Genomic DNA, 19888 nt, shown 5'->3' on the forward strand with positions numbered 1-19888 from the left:
TAGCCAGGAGGGGTGAATCGGCCTCTAGACTCCCTGGGGCCCAGGTCTGCGGTCAGCGGGCTGGCAGGCAGGCGAGTGGCCAGAAGGAGGTGTCCCCATCCTTACCAGCCAGGCGTGGCTGTTGGCTCCATGGTGGGCCTGGGGCTTCAGGGGACTGTGAGGCTGGCTGAGTGGCTGGTCCTAGCATTGGGGGCCTGCTGTATGCACAGCCAGTGTGTGTATATGTGTGTGCATGCATGCATGCATGCGTGCATGCGTGTTCCTCTTCTCATGAGGGACAAGGCCCTACTGTGTATCCAAATTTATGTCCATAGTCATACTGTATGCATGAGTGTACCTACCAAAGAAGCCTTACTGTGAGCAGGGGCCTTCTGATGTGTTCTAAGAAGGGCCTCTTGGCCCCCATGGGGCTGTTTGGTGGGTTTGCATTATGGAGGTGCGCCAGGAGGCCAGATGGGCTTGGGAGCCGGTTGCATAGGATCCAAGGATTCCCTGCTGCCCTGTCTGTACCCCATCCTTCTCCCATAGCAGAGTCCTGGCATGGGCAGGGACGCATCCCAGGAGCCAGAGGCCCCATCTTTCAGGGCCAAAGCACCACCTGTCCAGGCCTCCCACCTGCCTCAACCAGCTCCCCTTGGGTATAATGCATGTGGATCCCTGCCCCATCCACCTACCCTTGTGTCTGAGGTCTTGCTGTGGCCCCTAATGTACAGTCAATTCTCTGAATGGCTGAGGGAGGCTGAGTGGGAGCCTCCCAAGGCAGGAGGGCAGGAAGGCAGGTGGGCAATGCTGGGGAGAGGAGGGGGAACAGCTTGCTGGGCATGTTGCAGGGGTCACATCAGCAGGATGTGTGTCAATGGCTTGGCCCCTGTCCCTCCAACCAGGCCCCCAGCATCACCATCCAGCATCCTGGGCTCTGTTGTCTGGCCTAGGGCTGCAGCTTTCCCAAGGCACCTTTCCAGTGTGTTCTGCCAGCTGGCTCACTGGCTAGCTGGCCTAACTGGGCTCTGGACTTAAAAATTTTAGCCAATTAAATGCAAAGACTGCGGTTGAGATATTTGTGCTGGAGCCTTCCTGACTATTGGTGCTGAGAGCCTCGACAAAGTTCTATTGGGGGTGGGGGGCATCTGTGGGACTGGAGGCTCAGAGCAGGGAGGGGAGTCAGTACAGGGGTAGGCTGCCCCTAGGCACCCCAAGCCTGCCTCATGTGTGTGATCTAGGTGAGCTGCAGAGCTAGCTCAGCTCCTGAGTGCTGGTGGGGAGGGTAAGGGAGTACACTGCACCCCAGACCACTGTGGGGGGCCTAGGATGGGGTCTGTGCACAGGCAGGTGTCTCCAGCCTGGGGACAGCTGTGGGAGCAGCTGTGGGAACAGGGTCCCCTGGCCATGGAATCTCCAGGGGACAAGGGACACTGAGTTTAGGGTGTTTACAGGTACCTGGGGCCTGTCCAGTGCAGACTCTTGATGTCCCCATGAGCCACACGCCCTGAGACAGCCCTGACTTCTGGAGCTGGGCAGGGACAGGGTGTCGTGGCCAAATCCGCCCCAGGAGCTCCCAGCTGGGGCTGAGCCAGGACTAGCTGGCACAGGCAAAGCACCACAGCAAGCCACCCAAACCTCAGAGGCCAAGCCACTCAACTCCCAGAGGTGGGAAGTAGGTCTCCTTGTCTTGCTGATGCTGTCACCTTCCTGTGTCTTCACGGGGTCATCTTTGTGTGCATCTGTGTCCTCATCTTTTCTTGGGAGGACACCAGTCAGGTGGGGTGGAGCCCATGTCAAAATCTCACTTCAGACCTCGTTCTCTAAACTCCCAGATACAGATCTGAAGGACAGGGAAAGTAGGGATAGCTCATGGGAGGGGTCCACAGGGAGAGGGAGTGGCATAGCAGGGAGGTGTTGGGAGCCTGTGGTCAGGCTGGATGTTTGTGGCCCACATCCCTGAGACCCCACAGTGTGACAGAGGGGTGAAACCTTCTAGAGGTGATTTGGATTAGGTGAGGTCATGAGGGTGGGGCTCTTGTGAATGGGATTAGCACCCTTAGAAAAGGACTCCTGGAGATCTTCTAGCCCTCACCAGAGGGGGACACAGGAAGAAGTCAGCATCTGCACCCAGATGGAGGCCTCTCCGGAGCCCAACCTGTGACACCCTGACCTGGGACTTTGGCTTTCCAGACTGTAGGGAGCAAATAGCTACTGTTCACAAGCTGTTCTGCTTGTGGGGTCTTTGTCACTGTTGCCTGAGCCATCTGAGACTCCCACACAGGTCTTGCCCTGTACCAGACACCAAGGGGCCCTCACTCCCCACCCCCCTCACTGGCTCGTCCAAGACCTTCTTCAAATGTGAGGGAGGTACATGTGGCTATGAGCTGCCAGCTAGCCCTGGCCTGGCCCAGGCCTACTGCACAGGACAGCAGAGCAAGCCTCAGCTAGACGCCTGTCCCTGGCTGCACTCAGGGAGGGCCCTCACACTGAGCTTTAAGCAGCGTCACCAAGGACGAGGACAAGCCACCCACCATAACACACAAATGTCAGGGTCAGGTACCGAGGCCAGGGCTTCAGGGGACATGCCTAGAGGGGCAGTAGACTCTGGGAGTCAAATTTATCCAGTTTCCCTTTGAAATCCAACTTTCTGACAGTCCGGCCATCCTTTCTAAACATCACTGCTATTAATAATGGGGCCAGTGGCTGGATGCCTCTAAAGCTAGGGTGGCCTCTGGGGTCAAGAGGGAGGTGCCCATAGTCCCCCAGGCGCCCCTTCCCACCCTTGGGGACCCCCGTACTACCCCTTGATGTCCCCTCACCTAAGCTGACCCCAGGTGGCTGGCCGTGGTGCTCTGCCCAGATAGACTGGTATGCGTTCCCCAGGGCCATGCCATCCTGGGTGCCTCCCTGTGCTGGCCTGTCCTGGCTCAGCCCACCACCAGGAGCTCCTGGGGTAGGTTTGGCCCTGATGCCCTATCCCGACTGAGTTGCAGAGGTTGAGGGAGTAGCCATGGCATGAGGATATGGGATGACCAGGTAGCAGTGAAGCCCCCCTGCCTCCCGCTCTACCATTTTCCTGCCAGGCCACAGAGAATCTGTAGATTAGGAGAAGAGGGGCCAATGGGCGCCGGGCTGGAAGGGGAGCAAGCCTGGAAGAATCCCCTGGGCTGGTGTGAGGTTCTGCCCTCCCTACATGCTGTTCCCCAAACCTGGGAAGTCAAGTCATCAGAACACCATGTCCTGGGCCCCTGAGCTGGCTCTGACTGGGGGACTGTGTTTTTATTTAGCGTCTTCTGGGGCCAGGGTGGAGTGGCTGGTGGCTCTGTGGGTGGGGGCTAGACATGGGGGCTCTGGGTCACCCTCTGTTCCACCCTGGTCGGCGGCCCTGCTGGCCCTGCCGTGGCCACCCGCGTGGGAGAGCACAGGCGGCAGCGGGAGGCCTCTACTTCCTTCTTTTTGAATAAACACCTAGTTGCCAGGCAACGCTGTGGGGAAGCCAGTCTGTGGGGCGCAGGCCGTCTATATGCAGACAGCCCTAGTGCGGTGCTGCACTGTCATTTGGGCCCTGGGTAGTGAGGAACTGGGCTCTTGTGTGTGAACACACAGTGCCACTGTGGTATCACAGGTGTAAGCTGGGTTTTCACACACAGGTTGAAACCACCAGTGGCACCTGCTGGAGGGCTGAATAAAGTTGAGCTGCTGTGCTGGGGGAGGAGGGTAGCTAGGTGCCTTAGCTCTGGACCTGGGGTCCTAAGTTCCCCCAAGGAAAGCTCACTCATGGCTGCAGCTTCTGAACCCTGAGCAGGGATCGGTAGTCACAGGCGAGACCACTGGGGCAAGGGGGCCCTGAGGAAGGGTCTGTCCTCAGGAACTCCCGTTGGGAGGGGAGGGGCCTTAGCTTTCCTGGGGTGTGGAGTAGGATGGAGGAAATGGTGCAAGATCAAGGTAGGGCCTAGGCTGCCTATGGCCCCTAAAAGGAGGCCCCTGGGGAAGGTCGGCCCGGTGTGCCCCTGGATGCCCTGCCCTGGACCCCTAGGAGCAGACACTGCTGAGGCCGGGGATGGGCTCACCCCATTCTTGCAGGAAGGAGCTGTGGTGCTGCCTCCCACTGGCTTCCTGGCCAGACCCAGAAGGTGGAGCTGCAGGCCACGTTCCCATGGAAGTAGCTTCTAGTCCCCCAGGGTCGCTAATTTGGGCCATGGCAGCTGTGCAGTGGCTGAGGCAGTTATTTCTGGCCTGGAGAATTCCAACCCGGAGCAGGCCCCACAGCAGGCAAGCGGTCATCTTCCCTAGGGTCCCTCCTGGCTTTGTTCCCTCTGCACATGCCTTTCCCTTCCAGGCTCTGGGTATGCAGAGCTCCCCAACAGGGGACCAGGACTGGTAGGGGAGAGGCTGGGAAGATCTCACCTGGCCAGGCTAAGACCCAGGGCAAAGCCAGCCTTGAGGGGGAGTCCCTGTCCTGGGAGCAGTTCCTGAGCCCCAGGCCATACCTAGTAGGAGCTAAGCCAGGGCCATGGCATGGACATCGGCCAGGAGAGTCTGGGAATGTGGAAGAGAAGCAAGGCTGGGGCTGCCCCACCTGCAGGCAGGAGCATACCTGGTGACTGTGGGCCCCCAGATGCTTGAGGGCATTGCCACCTAGTGTCTGATGGGGCCTTGGTGGGGCTTCCTGCCTGTGCTGCCAAGCTTCCCATACGCTCAGTGACCATAGGGGCGGGGGGCACTTTTCCACTCAATTATGCCTTGGAAACTTTCCAAATCAAGCTCCTTATTAAGGGCTAAGTAAAGACATCAGCACTCTTCCTAATTAGCGTGCTTTTTAAATTGTGCACAATTACAGGGAGCTTTGGGCATGTGCTCAGGCCCCAGGATGGCCATGAGAGCCACCCTTGCCTTCAGATGTAGAAGTGGGGGTTGTTGGCTGTCATCTCAAAGCAACAGAAGTGTGTGTGTTCACCTGTGTGCATGTGTGGGTACACGTGTGTCCATGTACACACATGGATACCTGTTAGTTGTGGGGAGTGTGCCCCCTCCCCACAGTGTACACACACACAGCACAGGCGCCACCTAGATTGTGTACATGCTTATGCTGGTATTCTGGGGCACAGCCCTGGCTGCTGTGTGCCACCCAGCCCCCAGCTGGCTGGGTCCCTGCCTGGCTGGAGCATAACAGGGCTACATGCCCTGTACCCCTGTGACAATGGATACTACGTGTCCACAGCAAGCCCATGCACTGAGTTCAGTGTGCCGGGCTCTGGTGTGTGGGGCGGGGTGGGCAGAGTGGATGAAGACATAGAGGCTGCTTAGAAAGGCGGGTGGAGGCCTTTGGGGCTCAAGTGTCCAGGGGCTGCTGGCACAGGCAGACACTCTGAGATGAGAAGGAATGTTCCAGCAGCCGAAGCTGTCTGCTCAGTGATGATCCCTGATCCCCTCAGATGGGGGCTGCAGTGTGGGGTGGGCTCTAGCAACCAGGACTTCAGGGGAGGTACTCTCCCACGGCAGTCCAGCCCCCAGCACCCCCACGTGACCTAGCTCCTGCTGGAGAACAAACAGCTCCATGTTTGGCCAGCTCTCTGCCCCCGCCCCCACCGGCCAGTCACGCAAGCCCAGGCTGCCGGCTCCTGGCTCCCAGCCACGTTCCCTGGGCTGGACCATGAGCAGAAGAGGGCGCCCACCTCAGGGGTCTGGCTAGAGTGAGAGTTTGGAGCAGAGACTCAGCTAGGAAGGGTTGGTGGGCAAGAATAAGGACAGAGACTAGGAGAGGCCACAGCTCCTGAGGCCCCTCACCCCTTGCCAGAGGGGTGAGCAAGCCAGGGGCCCCTAGCTGGCTCTCCCCTGACTTTAAAGGGAATCTCCAGCCCTTACCCAACATGGAACTGGGGACACAGTGCTGCCTAGGGCTATGCTGGGCGTGGGTGGCCCAGAGGGTCTGGGTAACTGGTTTTGCTCTGAGTCCTGGGGGGGCACGAGGGTCAGGGCCCCACCACATCAGTGGGTCATGGTGGTGGGCCAGCCCTTTCCCCATCCCAAAGGAGGCAGGCTGAGAGGCTGGTCTCAGCTTAGAGGAGCCAGAGGAGCCCATGGAAGCCCAGGGGTTTAGTGACTATGGAGTGGCAAAGCTCTGCTCAGCCCCTTTTGGGAGCTCTGCTGCCTGCTTCTGTGGCAAGGCTTGTGCCAGGCCAGTGCCTAGCCCAGCATTCTCTCCTTGCTCCTCCAGCCTGGCACACCCACCTGCCCCTCAGAATATTGTATGGGCACAGCTTCTTTCCAGCACCTCCTTGGGTGGCATGGCCCTGGAGACCCCTTTGGTCCAATTAAGTCCCCAGCATGGCAGACCTATGCATTGAGATCCAGACCTGCCAGGCACCGGGCCCCAGTATGAGCACTTCCAGCTTGCTGGGGAAGGGGTGGGTCCCCGGGAGGGAGGGGAATAAGCCAAGGGGTCTGGACCTTGCATCAGGGACACTAGGCAGCTCCTGCAGGGTTTTGAGCAGGATGCTGTGGGCAGCACGAGTGGGAAGGCAAGATATCTGGAGGGCAATGGGCGGTGGTGCTGTCTGCAGAGGGGTGTCCACTCTGATAGGTGGGGCTGGGCATGAGCAGTGCCGAAGGTGGTGGGGAGAGAATGGGAGGCCAATCCCTGGGTTCAGGAGGGCCCAAAGATGGATAGGTCTGCCAGGATGCATGGGTGGCCTTGCTGAGGGTGGGGTCAGCAGGAGTAGGGTGGCCTGCCAGCCCAGCACAGGAGGCTGAGAAGTGAGGTCAGGGCATCTGGGCCCCCTAGGACTATCCCAGTGCTGACCCAGACAGGGTGAGTATGCATGAGCACATGCATGTTCATGTACATATGTGTGCCTGTAATCTGGCTTGCTGCCTCCCAGCGAGAGGGCAGGGATCTCTCTCCCATCTTACTGCTAGGAGACCCCCAAATCTGCCAACATTTAGCCCTAGAATGGGCTGCATAACTGTAGAGGAAGCCTTAATTAATTATCTTTCTAATCAATTAATTAACTGAGGATGCTTGTGGAGTAATTGTCCTTAGCCACCAGGGAAGATATGTGTGCCCTACACAGCTATGCACCTGCTCTGGTGCTTCATGGCAGGCCGGGGGCAGGAGAGTCAGGGCCAAAAGGGCTCTGCTGGACCCTCAGGGCCCACCAACCACAAGGTGGAACTCCAGCCCACGCCCCCAGGGTGCAGGTGGGGTCCACACTCTCAGTGCTTAACCCTGGTTGAAGAATCCTTCCTTGCCTCAGGTGTTGAGTCAGTCCAGGCTCCCAGGGACCCCCTCCAGGTTATCACAATGGTGACCCCTACTAGACTGCCCAAAGCTCCAGCTGGCATGAGTCCTTGATGGTTTGGGGCATTGTTGACAAAGGGAGAGATAGGAGCCTGTGGTAGTCATTAACATGGGACACGAGGCTAGGCACTGGGCAGGACAGGGCTGACTGGAACTTCAGGAAGATGGTGTGGCTTCAGTCCCCTTGTGCCCCTGCTGTTAGCCTTTGTAGGCATCCACAGTCTGGACTCTCCTGCAACTCTCACCTACTGGGAATGTGCTGCGGCCCAGCCCAGGCCCTCACCCTTGTTCCCTGAAGCTCTCGGGAGGGCCCCTGGGCATCTGTGTCTTATTTATGGGCATCTGGACCCCATGGTGGGGGGCGCAGGTTTTGGCTAGGGGCAGGCGTGGGGTGGGCAGGGAGGACGTCCATGCAGCGAGCAACTTACAGGAGAGTGGAGGCCACTGTGTCTTGCAGGGAGGCTGTGTTGTGGATGGAAGAGGAGATGGCCCCACCTGCACCCACCCAGGTGCCAGGTCTCTAGTTCTCTGTCCAAACTGTGTTCAGTGAGTGTGCCAGGCATCCTCAGGACTCCAGTGAGAGGCAATTGTCATTTAAGATGAAAAGCCTTTCTCTGATGTGCTGTGAAGGCTGTTTTAACCAGTTTGATGAAAATATTTTCAGATTGTATATAAAACCAGTACATTGTACCTACCCCATGATTGCATTAATGTACACAGCTATGATTTAATAATAAATAAATGAAATGAAAAGCCCAGCACACAGATGTGATTGGGATTGAGGAGAGACTCAAGTCCCATGAAGTTAACTCTTAAAGTGAATGACTCAGTGGTGTTTAGGGGACTCAGAATGTCTGCCTTTGGAGTGTTTGCATGACCCTGAAAGGAAAGCCCTCACCTGCTAGCTCTCACTCTCCCAGCCCAGCTCTCATCTCTCTTTGGTCCCTGGGTTTGCCTGTTCTAGATATTTCACAGAATCCTGTGACATGGTGTCTGCACTGGCTGCTTTCATGCAGCATGTTTTCTGGGATCACTCATCCTAGCACGTTTTGGTGCTCTGTTCTTTAGGGGGCTAACATCTCATCATGTGATGAACCCGTTTTGTTTGTTTGTGTGTTGATGGACATTTGAGCTGCTACTCATTGGGCCCAGGTACACTGTCAGTTAGGAGCACCAGTTCCCAGTGTCTTTGATGTGTGCCTGTGGTTGGTGCCATGGGGCCACACAGGAACTCTGTTCAACTTTTGGAGGAGTTGCCAGACTGCTCACTCATGGTCTCGCACGGGTGGTAACTGGGCTCATGGCATCTGTAGGTGCTGCCAGTAGCTACCCAGTCCCAAGCAGAACTGGCCATCCACAGAGGGTCTTGCCAGACTGCCCAGCCCCTCATGGGGGTTTCCTGGAGGTGCTCAGGAAAGCCCAGGAGGGCGGTGTCCCTGAACAAAAGGGTGGACAATGTGCACAGGTGGGAGCTGCTGTGGGTCCCTCCGTCTCCTTTATGGTGTTTTGTGTAAAAATGCACCACTCTCGGGATGTCTCCCAGGTGGTGGAGACACCAGGTCCCCAGGAAGAGGCTGCTCCAGGAGTTGGGGCAAGGTAGTATGGACACTCCCTCCACTTGGCAAGCTGGTGGCCAGGGAGCATCCATACTCTGGGCCCAGCCAAGGGCATCCCTGATGTTGGTGGCAGCTAGAGCCACTGTGCAGCCCAGGAGGCAGGGCGCCCAGCCCACCTGACCACACAGGCCCTGGCTCCTCGACTAGCTCCCTGGCTGCCCTGTACCCTGAGGACCAACCCCACCAAATACACACACACAGTTCACACAGAATTCCTATGTGCAAACTCGGAGTTTGCCCATTGGTCTTCTTCATAAATGAGGCTGGGTGCCCTCGTGAGTGGCCTCACAGTGCTCCCTGGCCGTGTGCCCATGCAGATGGGGACATGCTGATTAACTTTTTCTCAGGCGCCTTGTTGAGACAGATGTCAGGGTGCTCAGTCCTCTCGACAGGTGCCTTGGAGCAGCTGGTTGTAGGGATGGTGGGTGAAGGGTGGAGATCTGTGTCACTGCCCTGAGAGGTGGCCTGTCCCCAAAGGGTCTCCCTTGATGTCCACTGAGTCCCAGGGGCTGTGGCCATCTCTGCCTCTTGTGGGCCATTTGATACAGAGCCTGGAGCTACTCTTCTACCTCTAGCAAAGGTGGCTGGAGCCACTTAGGGTGGGCCTCATGCCCTGGTGATTAAGCATGGCTTTTCTCCTTGACAAGTCCATAAAGTAAGGTTGAGTGCTGGAGAGAATGAGAGTGGGGAGGGAGGTGGCCCCAGTCCAGGGCAGGGTGGGGTCTGCCCATCCAGGGGCCCCCACAGAGAGGGGAGCATGTACTGGAGAGCAGCTCAGTCAGTGCCCTGTGGGGATGTGGGGTCCTGAGAGGGGGCTCTGGCTCCTCCCTATAAGCACCCTATACCCAGCTACTGGTGCCCACCCTGCTGGCCTCCTGCCATGTTTGTGGATACTCAGGCCCAGATGTTCCAGATTTGGCCTAATGGAGCTTAGCCTGCCAAGCAGATTGCTCTGGGGAACAGCAGGGGCTGGGGCAGCAGGGCTTCTAATCCTCTGGTGGCGGCAGAGCTTTGTGGCCTTCATCCCTGATTTCATGATGCAGCCCAGTGTGGAGCTCAGCCTGGGATCCCCAGAGCCTTGTCCTTATGCCCTGCCTGGGGGCCATTCTGACCATAGAGGAGGGGTAGTACAGCCTCTGTCTAGAGACCATGCCCCTCACCCTTGGTAGGTACACTGCATCCCCCTCATTCCTCTGTAGGAATTTCCATTCTGTCCTGACCTTTTGCCCTCAAACATAGAGGTCCCTGTGGTAAGAATGTGGTGGTCCCAGGCCAGCAAGGAAAGGGTGGGGCTGAGACCTATTGGTCACCCTACAGTAGGTTAGCATGAGTCCCTCAGTTTCTGAGGGTCAGAGTGCCAATAGCCCCATGGTGCACATGGGTAAACAGACTCAGAGTGAAGGTGGGTACAGGAGGAGTCAGGGTCAGTCTCTCAGGAGGGTGGGGGAGGCCTGGCCCACATACCTGAGCCAGCCCATGTTTACCAGGAGGTTTCGGATCCAGATGTTCTTTGGGCCACACTGTCCTGTACCATATAACCTCTGTGAGGACCCTGCCCTGACCCAGGCCCCTAGAAATCCCATCACTGGGAAGTGAGGTCTCACAGCATCTTGGGGGCCCAGCAAGCACTGTTGCAGGGGGTGCACAGCCCTTGTCATTGCTGGATGGCCCTGGCTCCCAGCCATCTCTGTTCTGCAGCATCTTCAGCACAGAGGTGATAGCAGCTTCCTGGGGTGCCCATTCCCAGTATGTTGCCACCAGATAAAGTGTCTCCTCCACACAAATGACTGTCTTTGGTGCCCCCAGGTGTGGCCAGTGGATATCTTTAAAGTGCTCTTCCTTAATGATCTGGGATCCAGGCAAAGCAGGGCATTTACATCATTTGCTTTCTGACTCCCCCAGGTGAGAAAGGGTGAACTGATGGAGGCTTCCAGTGGTACCATGTCTGCTCCCAGGCTGGCTCCCATTCCCCAGCCCCGCTGACCTGCCCCAACTTACCCAGAACAGGCTCTGGGTAGGACAGCGCTTCAGCACCATGGACAGTGCCTGTCACCACTACAGCTGTCCTGCTGGCTTCCTCCTGGCCTACTGGGCAGCATTTAGGTGCACTGCAGAAGATCCCCTTGGAAAGCACCCTAGCTGCCCTGCAGAGGCTGCACGGGAAGGGGGTTCCCTCACATAGAAGGAGGGCTGGGTACTGCCTTTGTTCTAGGCCCCTAAGGGGACTGAGGGCTCCCCAGGCCAGATCAGCTTTCCTTTTTTTTTGTGACAGAGCCTCAAGCTGTCTCCCTGGGTAGAGTGCCTTGGCATCACAGCTCACAGCAACCTCCAAATCCTGGGCTCAAGCGAGTCTCCTGCCTCCGCCTCCCAAGCAGCTGGGACCACAGGCGCCCACCACAACGCCTGGCTATTTTTTGGTTGGCAGCAGCCATCATTGTTGTTTGGCGGGCCCGGGCTGGATTAGAACCCATCACCTTAGGTGTATGTGGCTGGCGCCTTAGCCACTTGAGCCACAGGTGCCGAGCCCAGATCAGCTTTCGAAAGGCTGGTTGCTGGCTGGGGGGCCCAACCCTTTAGATGTGAGAAGGGGAGCAGAGGTGGCAGCCACACAATGGACTGTGTGGGAGCTGAAGTGAGCTACTGTTTTTGAGGGGTCCCTCAACAGACGGGACACCATCACTAAAGGGGACTCTGAAATCCCATTCCATATTTCTCTGGGACTTCTCATTTGAGTCCCCAGCCTATGAAGGTGGTGGGACAGGTTAGTAGGTGCCTACCCTGCAAGGTATCCCTACAGGCAGGACACCAGGGCTTGGGAGGCTGTAGGACATCCTGTGGCTCTCCTGATCAGATAAGGGGAGAATCACTGAGGTCATGGGCCAAGGTCCAGAGTGGTCACAGAGCATGAGCTGGTGAGTTCTTTGCTGCTGGCCATGCCCTGGGACCTGGTGGAGGCTCCCTAAGGGAAACCCCAAGGCGGAGACCCCCTCGCTGAGCTGCTGCCCCTGCTCTGGCTGTGCCCCAACTGTCCCTGCTGCCCTCTGACAGCCAGATCCCTTCCCAGCGTTGCCTGTTCCCAGTCATGCCAACCTGGCCCCTCCTGACCTACAGTGGACATTGACTCTAATGTGTAGAAGTTGGCTCATTACCTAAAGGAATTTTTAATTAAAACCCAGAAACTGTGTAATTAAGCTTCTGGAAGTCAGCAGGCCCTGTGTGATGTAGCTGGTTGGCACTGCCTGCCCTCAGCTGCCCTTGGAAGCATGGTCAGGGATGGTGTGAGTCACAAGGGCCCTGAACTGATCAAGCCTCTCTCTGCCTGGGTGGGACATGGGCTTTCGGCCAGCTGCTCTCTCTCCTAGCAGAGCCAGGTGAGATGCTGGAACTCAGCACTTTCTGGCAGCCCCTGCCCAAGGCAGGGAGACCTGGCTGGCTAGCATCTGATCCAGGGGTGGTGGTGCCTGTTTGTGTCTCCAGCAGCCCCCCAGGGGGTTTGTGTCTCCAGCAGCCCCCCAGCCAGTCCTCTGGCACTGTCCCCCCCAGAGCCATGTTAGCAGGGTCAGGTTGGGGGCCTTCACTAACTTTGGGGTGCTAACTTTGAGTGCTTTCCAGTGCTGCAGCTCTGATGGGAGCAGAGTGCTGGGGGAGGGCAGAAGATTTACCCTGGGCAGGGACTCTGCAGACTAAAACTGGGACTCAGGCAGGCTCTTAGTATGTCTGTGCACCAGCGTCCTCTAGTCCCCAGCCAGCATGAGCAGGCATCTGTGAGGCACGTGGGTTCCAGGTGACTTGTGCTACTGTTGTCACTGGCACAAAGAGCGAGAGGGTGCCCAGCCTCGGTCTGCCCGCTCAAGGTCTCAGCAGTGTGCATGGCTCTGACTCCTCCCAGAGCCAGATGGTCCTAGAGGTGGGGGAAGAACCTCCTACCTCTCCAGGCTGCCCCTCATGCCCACCTGCCGAGGTTTGGAACAGTCTCTGCAGCCTAGCAGAGAGGGTGTTGAGGTAGGACCCTGACCTGCAGATCCCTAGCCAGGCTGTCCTTGAGGAATTCCTGGGGGGACTTTGGTCTCCATCTGGCCCCACCCACCCCTGCCAGCCTCTCATGGGTGCTGGCACAGACCAGCTCTAGACACTATTCTCTACACTGTTGTGGGCTATGGTTTCACTGGGCTCTCCACCTAGGGGTCTGGGCCAGGATCGAAAAGTCAGTGCCCACCCAGTGCCAAGGGTGACCATGCTTCATCTAGCCTTGGCTGATGGTCTCGAGATGGCTGGGCGGGCAGGGGGGGTCTCTCTGATGCTGTGATACCTTGTGGCCAGCTAGCCAGGAGCAAGCACTGCAGAGATACTCCACGGTAGACCCCCCCATGTCCAGCTCCAGCCTGGGCATTCTTGTGGGGGTTCTCTGGGGTGATCTGAGTGTGAACTTGGAGGCATATCCAGGGAAATGAAGCACCAGACTGCAGACAGCAGGAGGAGAGTCTCAGTCTTGGGAGACTGAGGGGCTAGAGGGCAGCCAGGGTGGGCTGGAACCCCACCTGCTGTAGTAGAATGTTTGCTGGTGTGGGAGTGGGCAGAGAGCTTGGAGAGATGGGCAGAGAAGGGTCCCTTGTTGGGAGACAGATAGGGGCCTGCTTCCAGAAGTAGGCTGGACCCCAGGGTCCAGGTTGAGCTACACCACCTCCCTGCAGGAGGGTCAAGGAAGGCGGGGGGGGGGGTGCCTCCTGCAGGACCAAGGGTCCAGCCAGTCCCAGAGTTTCAGGCCACCAAGCACACCTGCCCACTAGGTCTGATGTCCCCTGCCAGGTCTTGTCCTCTGCTGGGCAGCATGTCCTTTTCTGGCAGGCAAGGCTAGGCATTTGCCTCATACGGGCAGGTCATCCAGGTGCCTGTTCTGTTTAACCAGAGGCAATATTCCCTTCACCACAGAAAAGTATAGCCCTGGGAGGTGCACAGACAGCAGGAAGCAGCCAGCTGGTACCCCTAAGGCTGGTGCTGGGCCAGGGGCTGGGAGAGGCCAAGGGGCCCAGGACTGCTTGCTGGGCTTCCATAGTGTAGCCTTGGCCACCCGGTGAACACAGCCTGCCCACCCATCCCCCTGGCCTCCTTGTCCAGCTAAGCAAGAACAGAATACAGGAGGCCTGTCCTGACAGCCGTGAACAAGCCGACACATTCTGCCCACTTGGGCACTGGACGGGTGTGCCACAGGCATGTGGTGCAACCAGTAGCTGAACCTCCCCTGGCCCACTGCCCCAGGGGAGGGGACCAGTGCTGGACTGGGAGGGGTCCACAGGGGCCATGATAGCTGGCAGCATGGGGGTGCCTGGAGGACCTGGTCTTCGGCTGCCTTAGCAGGAGGCTGATGGCTGTTTTTCCAGCCACGGTACAGCAGAGGCACTTGTTAGAGCTGAGCCCATTAAGTGTAATTATGACGCTCTTGGCGGGAACATGTAATTACATCAGTGGCCTCAAGGCCAGTGCTCTGTTGTGTGAGCCCTAGGCCAGGGCAGTGGAATGTTGGGGGGGGCTGACTTTGTGGGAAGAGGAGGAGCCTAGGGGCTTCAGAGTCCCTCTGAGGAGGGGGTGCACATGGGGGGGACTCCAGGCCTGCCCTGCAGGTGATGGCACTACTGAAAGGCACCCAACTTCCCCAGGCTCATCCCAGTCCCTGGCCAGACAGCCGCCCTTGACTTACCACCTCTGAAAGTTAGGGCCATCCAGACCCCCATCTCCAGAGCCATACACAGTGTCCAGCATGGCCACAGGCAGGGCTCCTGCGCTGCTGCCATGATATAAAGCCAATGTCCTGCTCAAGGTCATGTGCCAGGAAATGCTGCAGCTGAGACCCCAACCCTGGCCCGAGTCCAGTTGTGAGGGCTGGGTGTCAATCCTTGTCACCCTCCTGGGTCCCCTTCCTAGGAGTCCAGGAAGGTGAGGGCTATGGGGCTGTTTGCTGGGAAGCTGATGTTTTACAAATGCCGACTTCTTTAAGAAAGGTCACTCTAATCCACTGCCTCCCGCAGGCCTCCCTGGTTCAGTCAGGGCAGGTGGCTGGTGCTGGTCTCCGGCCTGGAAGAAGGCCCATGGGAAGCCCAGTCCAGGCCTCCAGGGGGAGACATGTCGGACAGAACAGGGATTCCAAGCGGGGGTGGCAGGTCAGATGTCCCACATCCCCTAGCTCCAGGGCCTTCTCAGCTCTGCAGGGTACGGGGCCTGCAGCCACCCAGCTTGAGGGCTCCCCACATAGCCTGGCCCCCATCCCAATGGCAGTGCCCCTGGTGTCTCTCACTACCCCATCCATGCCTCACACACTGTCCCAAGACAGCAGCTGTGCGCGGAACCCTCACGCCACCTGGTGGCCACCTTCAGGGTAAACAGGGTGCTGTGCTGGGTGCAGGGCCCAGGGCACCAAGGCTACCTACCACCCAGGTTGGACATCCCCTCAAGGGGTGTGCTGGCTGAGGGATGAGCAGGTGGAGGCCCTGTGGGTATGGCATAGTGGGAGCATGGGGGACAGGTCCTGGCCTGCTCCTGTGTGGTCCTTAACCTGCCGGGACCAGCACATGGTTCGAGCACATCAGTATGCTAGTCATCATGCTCAACTGCGTAACCCTGGGCATGTTCCGACCCTGTGAGGATGTTGAGTGCCACTCGGAGCGCTGTGCCATCCTGGAGGTAGGCAAGGCAGATGGGGTGGGCGGTAGGCTGGCCTTTCTGGAATCAAGCATCTCCCTGATCCCTCCTTCTATCAGGCCTTCGACGACTTCATCTTTGCCTTCTTCGCTGTGGAGATGGCCATCAAGATGGTCGCCCTCGGTCTCTTCGGGCAGAAGTGCTACCTGGGTGACACTTGGAACAGGCTGGACTTCTTCATCGTCATGGCAGGGTATGGCACCTGTGCCCTGTCCATCCAGACAGAGTGAGAAGCCCCTACCCATTGGGTGCCCCACCCAGGCAGAGATGGGAAGTGTGTTCTGGAGAGGTCCAGATGGAGCCCAGGTACCTATCAGGGATTCTGGAGACCTTCCCTGCTAGCCACAAGTTTGGCACATAAATGGAGGTCAGTGCTACCACCTGTGCCAGCAGCAGGGACATGAGAACCAGACAGAATGGTGGCCTGTGAGTCCTGAGGGGCCTCCCATGGATGACAGGGTTGTGCTCCTCCTACCCCACCCCAGTCTAGGAGGCCTTCAGGGATATGGCCACCTGACAGGCTGGTGGGTAGCTGTCATGGAGAGTGTTGTGGCTATAGATCCCCCTATACCCTGACCTACCCACTGAGCTGCCTCCTGCTCTGTCTCTTTCTCAGCATGATGGAATACTCTCTGGATGGACACAATGTGAGCCTCTCCGCCATCCGGACCGTGCGTGTGCTGCGACCCCTTCGGGCCATCAACCGTGTACCCAGTAAGCAACCCAACCCTGCCCCAGCTTGAGGCAGACAAGCTTGATGGCCTGTCAGCCCTCTGGAGCCCTCATCAGAGCTCCCTGGATCACAGATCTTGGTGGATCCTGGGCTCCAGCACTGCTACTTGCCATGGGCCCTGCAGGAATTGTCACTTTTTCACTGAAATAGATCAAGCTGACTGGTTAGCTTGGGGGTAGTCAGGGTTCACAAGGTCCTGACTCCCATTGTGTGAGTGACAGGGGCCACTAAGAACCTCGGGTTCCTCATCTGCCTGGTATCTTGGGTAAGGGCTGAGGTCTGAGCAGATCCCTGGTGGCTTTGCTGTCTGGCCTATCCCATTGTGGCCCAGTTAGAGAGGACCTGCTATGTGTGTCTACATGTGAGGAAAGCATTCAGGAAATAGCCTGTCCAAACATAGGTCATCCACCTATGCCAGCAGATGGTTTGGGATCTTCCTTCAAAGTGTTCAGTGCTATGGTTGAGCTCAGCTGCTCCATTCCTAGTGTGCAATGTAATGGATATGTGCACACTTATGCATGTGTGAGTATATATACAGCCTTAATGGCTGCTTGACCTGGATGGCCTTGGTGCTCAGGGCTTGTCTTGTAACAGACCTACCTACCACCAAAGTAGCCCCTACCCCCCAAGGCAGGTCACTCCCTCCCCTGGGCTACTGTCTTCAATGAAGGGCAGGTGGGTCAGGATTGTTCTGTTGGCCCTGAGTCTTCTTTCCACCAGCCAGCCTGGCTCAACCCTTATGGATCAGGCAAGGCTCAAATGGTATGTGACCCTGAGCCTCAGTTTCCCCAGTTATAACAGCAGGGCATGGTGGTACCCAGCCCCCGGGATGGCTGAGTATGAGGTGAGTTAGTGCATGTGTAGCCAGGACAATGCTAACTGATTCCCTATCCCTGATAAATCTTTTCCTCCTGGCTGTTTCTGGGACTTCAGTGTCCTTCCTGGCTCTGACTCACCCATGTGCTTTGAAGAGCCCATTTTGCCACCACCCCTGGGTGCTGATCATGAGACATTAGTACCCAGCCCCATGGCCCAGGGCTTTGCCTGCAGCATTAGCCCAAGATGCCATGGTCTCTGAGGCTTCTGAGGTCTGGGAGGAAGACAGGGCCAGTAAGGAGCGAGGGATTGGCCTGCCCACTTCCTGGGTTAGTCTTGCATTCACATAGCCACAGCTCCCAGAAACAAGGGCTTCAAAACTGCCTCTCCACACGCCATTGCCTATCCTTAATTTCCCTTACCTGGGAATGAGACAAAAGGCTGCCTCCTGAAGCCCCATACCTGCTGCAGAGATCCCCCAGTGACAGCCCGCAGCCCAAGATACCATGGTCCCCAAGGCTCTTATTCCCTTGATGCAGCCTCAGGCAAAGCCTGGGGTCACCCTGAAGACCTGGGGATCGCATGGTCATGGCAACAGGGACTCCCTCCCTGTTCATACCTCAGTCTGTAGGTGTGAGTGTGGATCTGACCCTTGGGACAGTGTGTAGGAGGGGAGCTCTGGTTGTGGAGGGGCCTGGCCCATCAGCTCATGTGGTGTAACACCCATTTGTGAGCGGTGATCAAGTCTTAGGCCTCAGAACTCTGGGCTTTGGTGAGGGCTGGGGGCCTCCTGAGTGCTCAGCCTGTGCTTCCCTGGCCTCATACCCACAGGTATGCGGATCCTGGTCACCTTGCTTTTGGACACACTACCCATGCTGGGAAACGTCCTCCTGCTCTGCTTCTTTGTCTTCTTCATCTTTGGTATCGTTGGAGTCCAGCTCTGGGCTGGTCTGCTGCGTAACCGCTGCTTCCTGGATAGTACTTTCGTCAGGTGCGCAGTCCCTGCCCCATGGGAGGCCCTGCCCTGCCCTAGGTGGCTCCACCTACTTAGCAGGCAGGGCCCTCACCTTTCTTAAGTACCAGCATTTTGAACCTGGGATTCTGTCTCTACTCTCCCCCGTGGATCTCTTTGTTTCCTCGGGTTTGTCTGCTGACTGAGACTACTGTCTTCAGCATTAGGAACTATTCCTGCCAGGGTGACACTGGGGTTGAGGATGCCCACTCACCTCTCAGTGCCTGACCTTTAGGGGATAGCCAATGCCTTCCCAGGCCCCTGCGGGATTGCCTTCATGCAAGGTGGGGGCTGCTAGGCCTTACATGTGCCTAGGGCAGGTGGGCAGACACTCCAGACCCTGTGTGTGTAGTAGGAGGGCCCCAGAGAGCATGAGTAAGTCAGGGCAGCATCTGGGGCATGCAGGGCTATGACGTGTCCTGCAGGTGCCAGGCCTGGTTGCTGCGGGGGAGCTGAGGGTGAGGCGGCTCCACGGCACCCCTAGAGTAGCTTGCTCTGTGTGCTGGGTGTACAGGGGCCCTGACACCAACAATCTGTAGCCCAGGAGACCTGCCTGGAGGTCATCCCACTGCCTCTGCCTTAGGGACAGTGCCCTGCAGATGCCAGCCAGGCACTTTGTACTTGCTGCCTGGGAGGCCTGTCAAGTAGAGCCCCTTCCCTCAGATGCTATACTCGAGGCAGTCTCCCCACATGCAGGACATTTTCCCTTTCCTCTGGACAGAAGTCCTTTTATCTTTCTCATCCTGGCCTGATGTATCTTCTCCTTCTTCTCCAGAGAAGACAGGTGGCTGGAGGTGGTTTCAGTGCTGTGAGGCTCCTCCCCTCTGGGGCCCCACAGATGCCCCCACTGCTCCTCCACTCTCCAGCAGCAGAGTGGGACAAGACAAGTGCTATGAGGACCTAGGCCACTGCCCACAATGAGAGACATCCTCTGCTCCCTGGGTCCAGGGTGTTGGCTATATTCGCTCACTGGGAAAGGGCAGGGCCCAGAGTGGCCTGAAGATTGAGGAGGAGGGGCCTACCAGTCCCTTGGCTTGGGAGGCAAGGAGGATGTTCAGGGTGGAGTGGGGCCTTGTGCTCAGGTGGAACATTCTGGTCCCTCTGCTGGCTGTGGGTAGCAGCAGCAGTGATGTGGCAGAGCCGGATTCAGACTCAGAGGAGTGGCATGCAGGGGCCAGTGGAGTGAAGGGCAGATGTGGAAGATCCACACATACTTAGTGCCAAGGCTCCCCAGCAGTGTCCCCAGGCTGACCCTGGCTATGCCGCCACCCCCAGGAACAACAACCTGACCTTCCTGCGGCCATACTACCAGACGGAGGAGGGTGAGGAGAACCCATTCATCTGCTCTGCGCGCCGTGACAATGGCATGCAGAAGTGCTCACACATCCCAGGCCGCCGTGAACTGCGTGTGCCATGCACGCTGGGCTGGGAGGCCTATGGGCAGCCACTGGCTGAGGCCTCAAGTGGCACCTCCCACAATGCCTGCATCAACTGGAACCAGTACTACAATGTGTGCCGCTCAGGTGACTCCAACCCACATAACGGTGCCATCAACTTCGACAACATCGGCTATGCCTGGATTGCCATCTTCCAGGTGGGCTCTGGTACCTCAGCTTCCCCATCCCTATCCCCTCAGGGCACCAAGAAAGCAGGACCGGAACCCCTGAAAGGTGCCACACTAGTGACTCATGATTCCAGTGGGGGAGTGGGCACAGGGCTGGACTATCAGCTCCACT

General features: G+C 57.8%; 1 protein-coding gene across 1 annotated transcript in view; it reads left to right on the plus strand.

The window, feature by feature from the left end:
• CACNA1H (calcium voltage-gated channel subunit alpha1 H) overlaps window positions 1-19888 on the plus strand; it is a 60795-nt gene that overhangs the window by 21900 nt on the left and 19007 nt on the right. The window contains exons 3-7 of the mRNA XM_003790762.2: window positions 15462-15573; window positions 15651-15784; window positions 16208-16305; window positions 17972-18131; window positions 19428-19746. Coding sequence (XP_003790810.1) covers window positions 15462-15573; window positions 15651-15784; window positions 16208-16305; window positions 17972-18131; window positions 19428-19746 — 823 coding nt within the window. The remainder of the gene's footprint in view (window positions 1-15461; window positions 15574-15650; window positions 15785-16207; window positions 16306-17971; window positions 18132-19427; window positions 19747-19888) is intronic.

The sequence above is a fragment of the Otolemur garnettii genome, unplaced genomic scaffold (assembly GCF_000181295.1).
Source record: "Otolemur garnettii isolate 467f Iridium unplaced genomic scaffold, OtoGar3 scaffold00044, whole genome shotgun sequence".
In the NCBI taxonomy this organism is placed as follows: domain Eukaryota; kingdom Metazoa; phylum Chordata; class Mammalia; order Primates; family Galagidae; genus Otolemur; species Otolemur garnettii.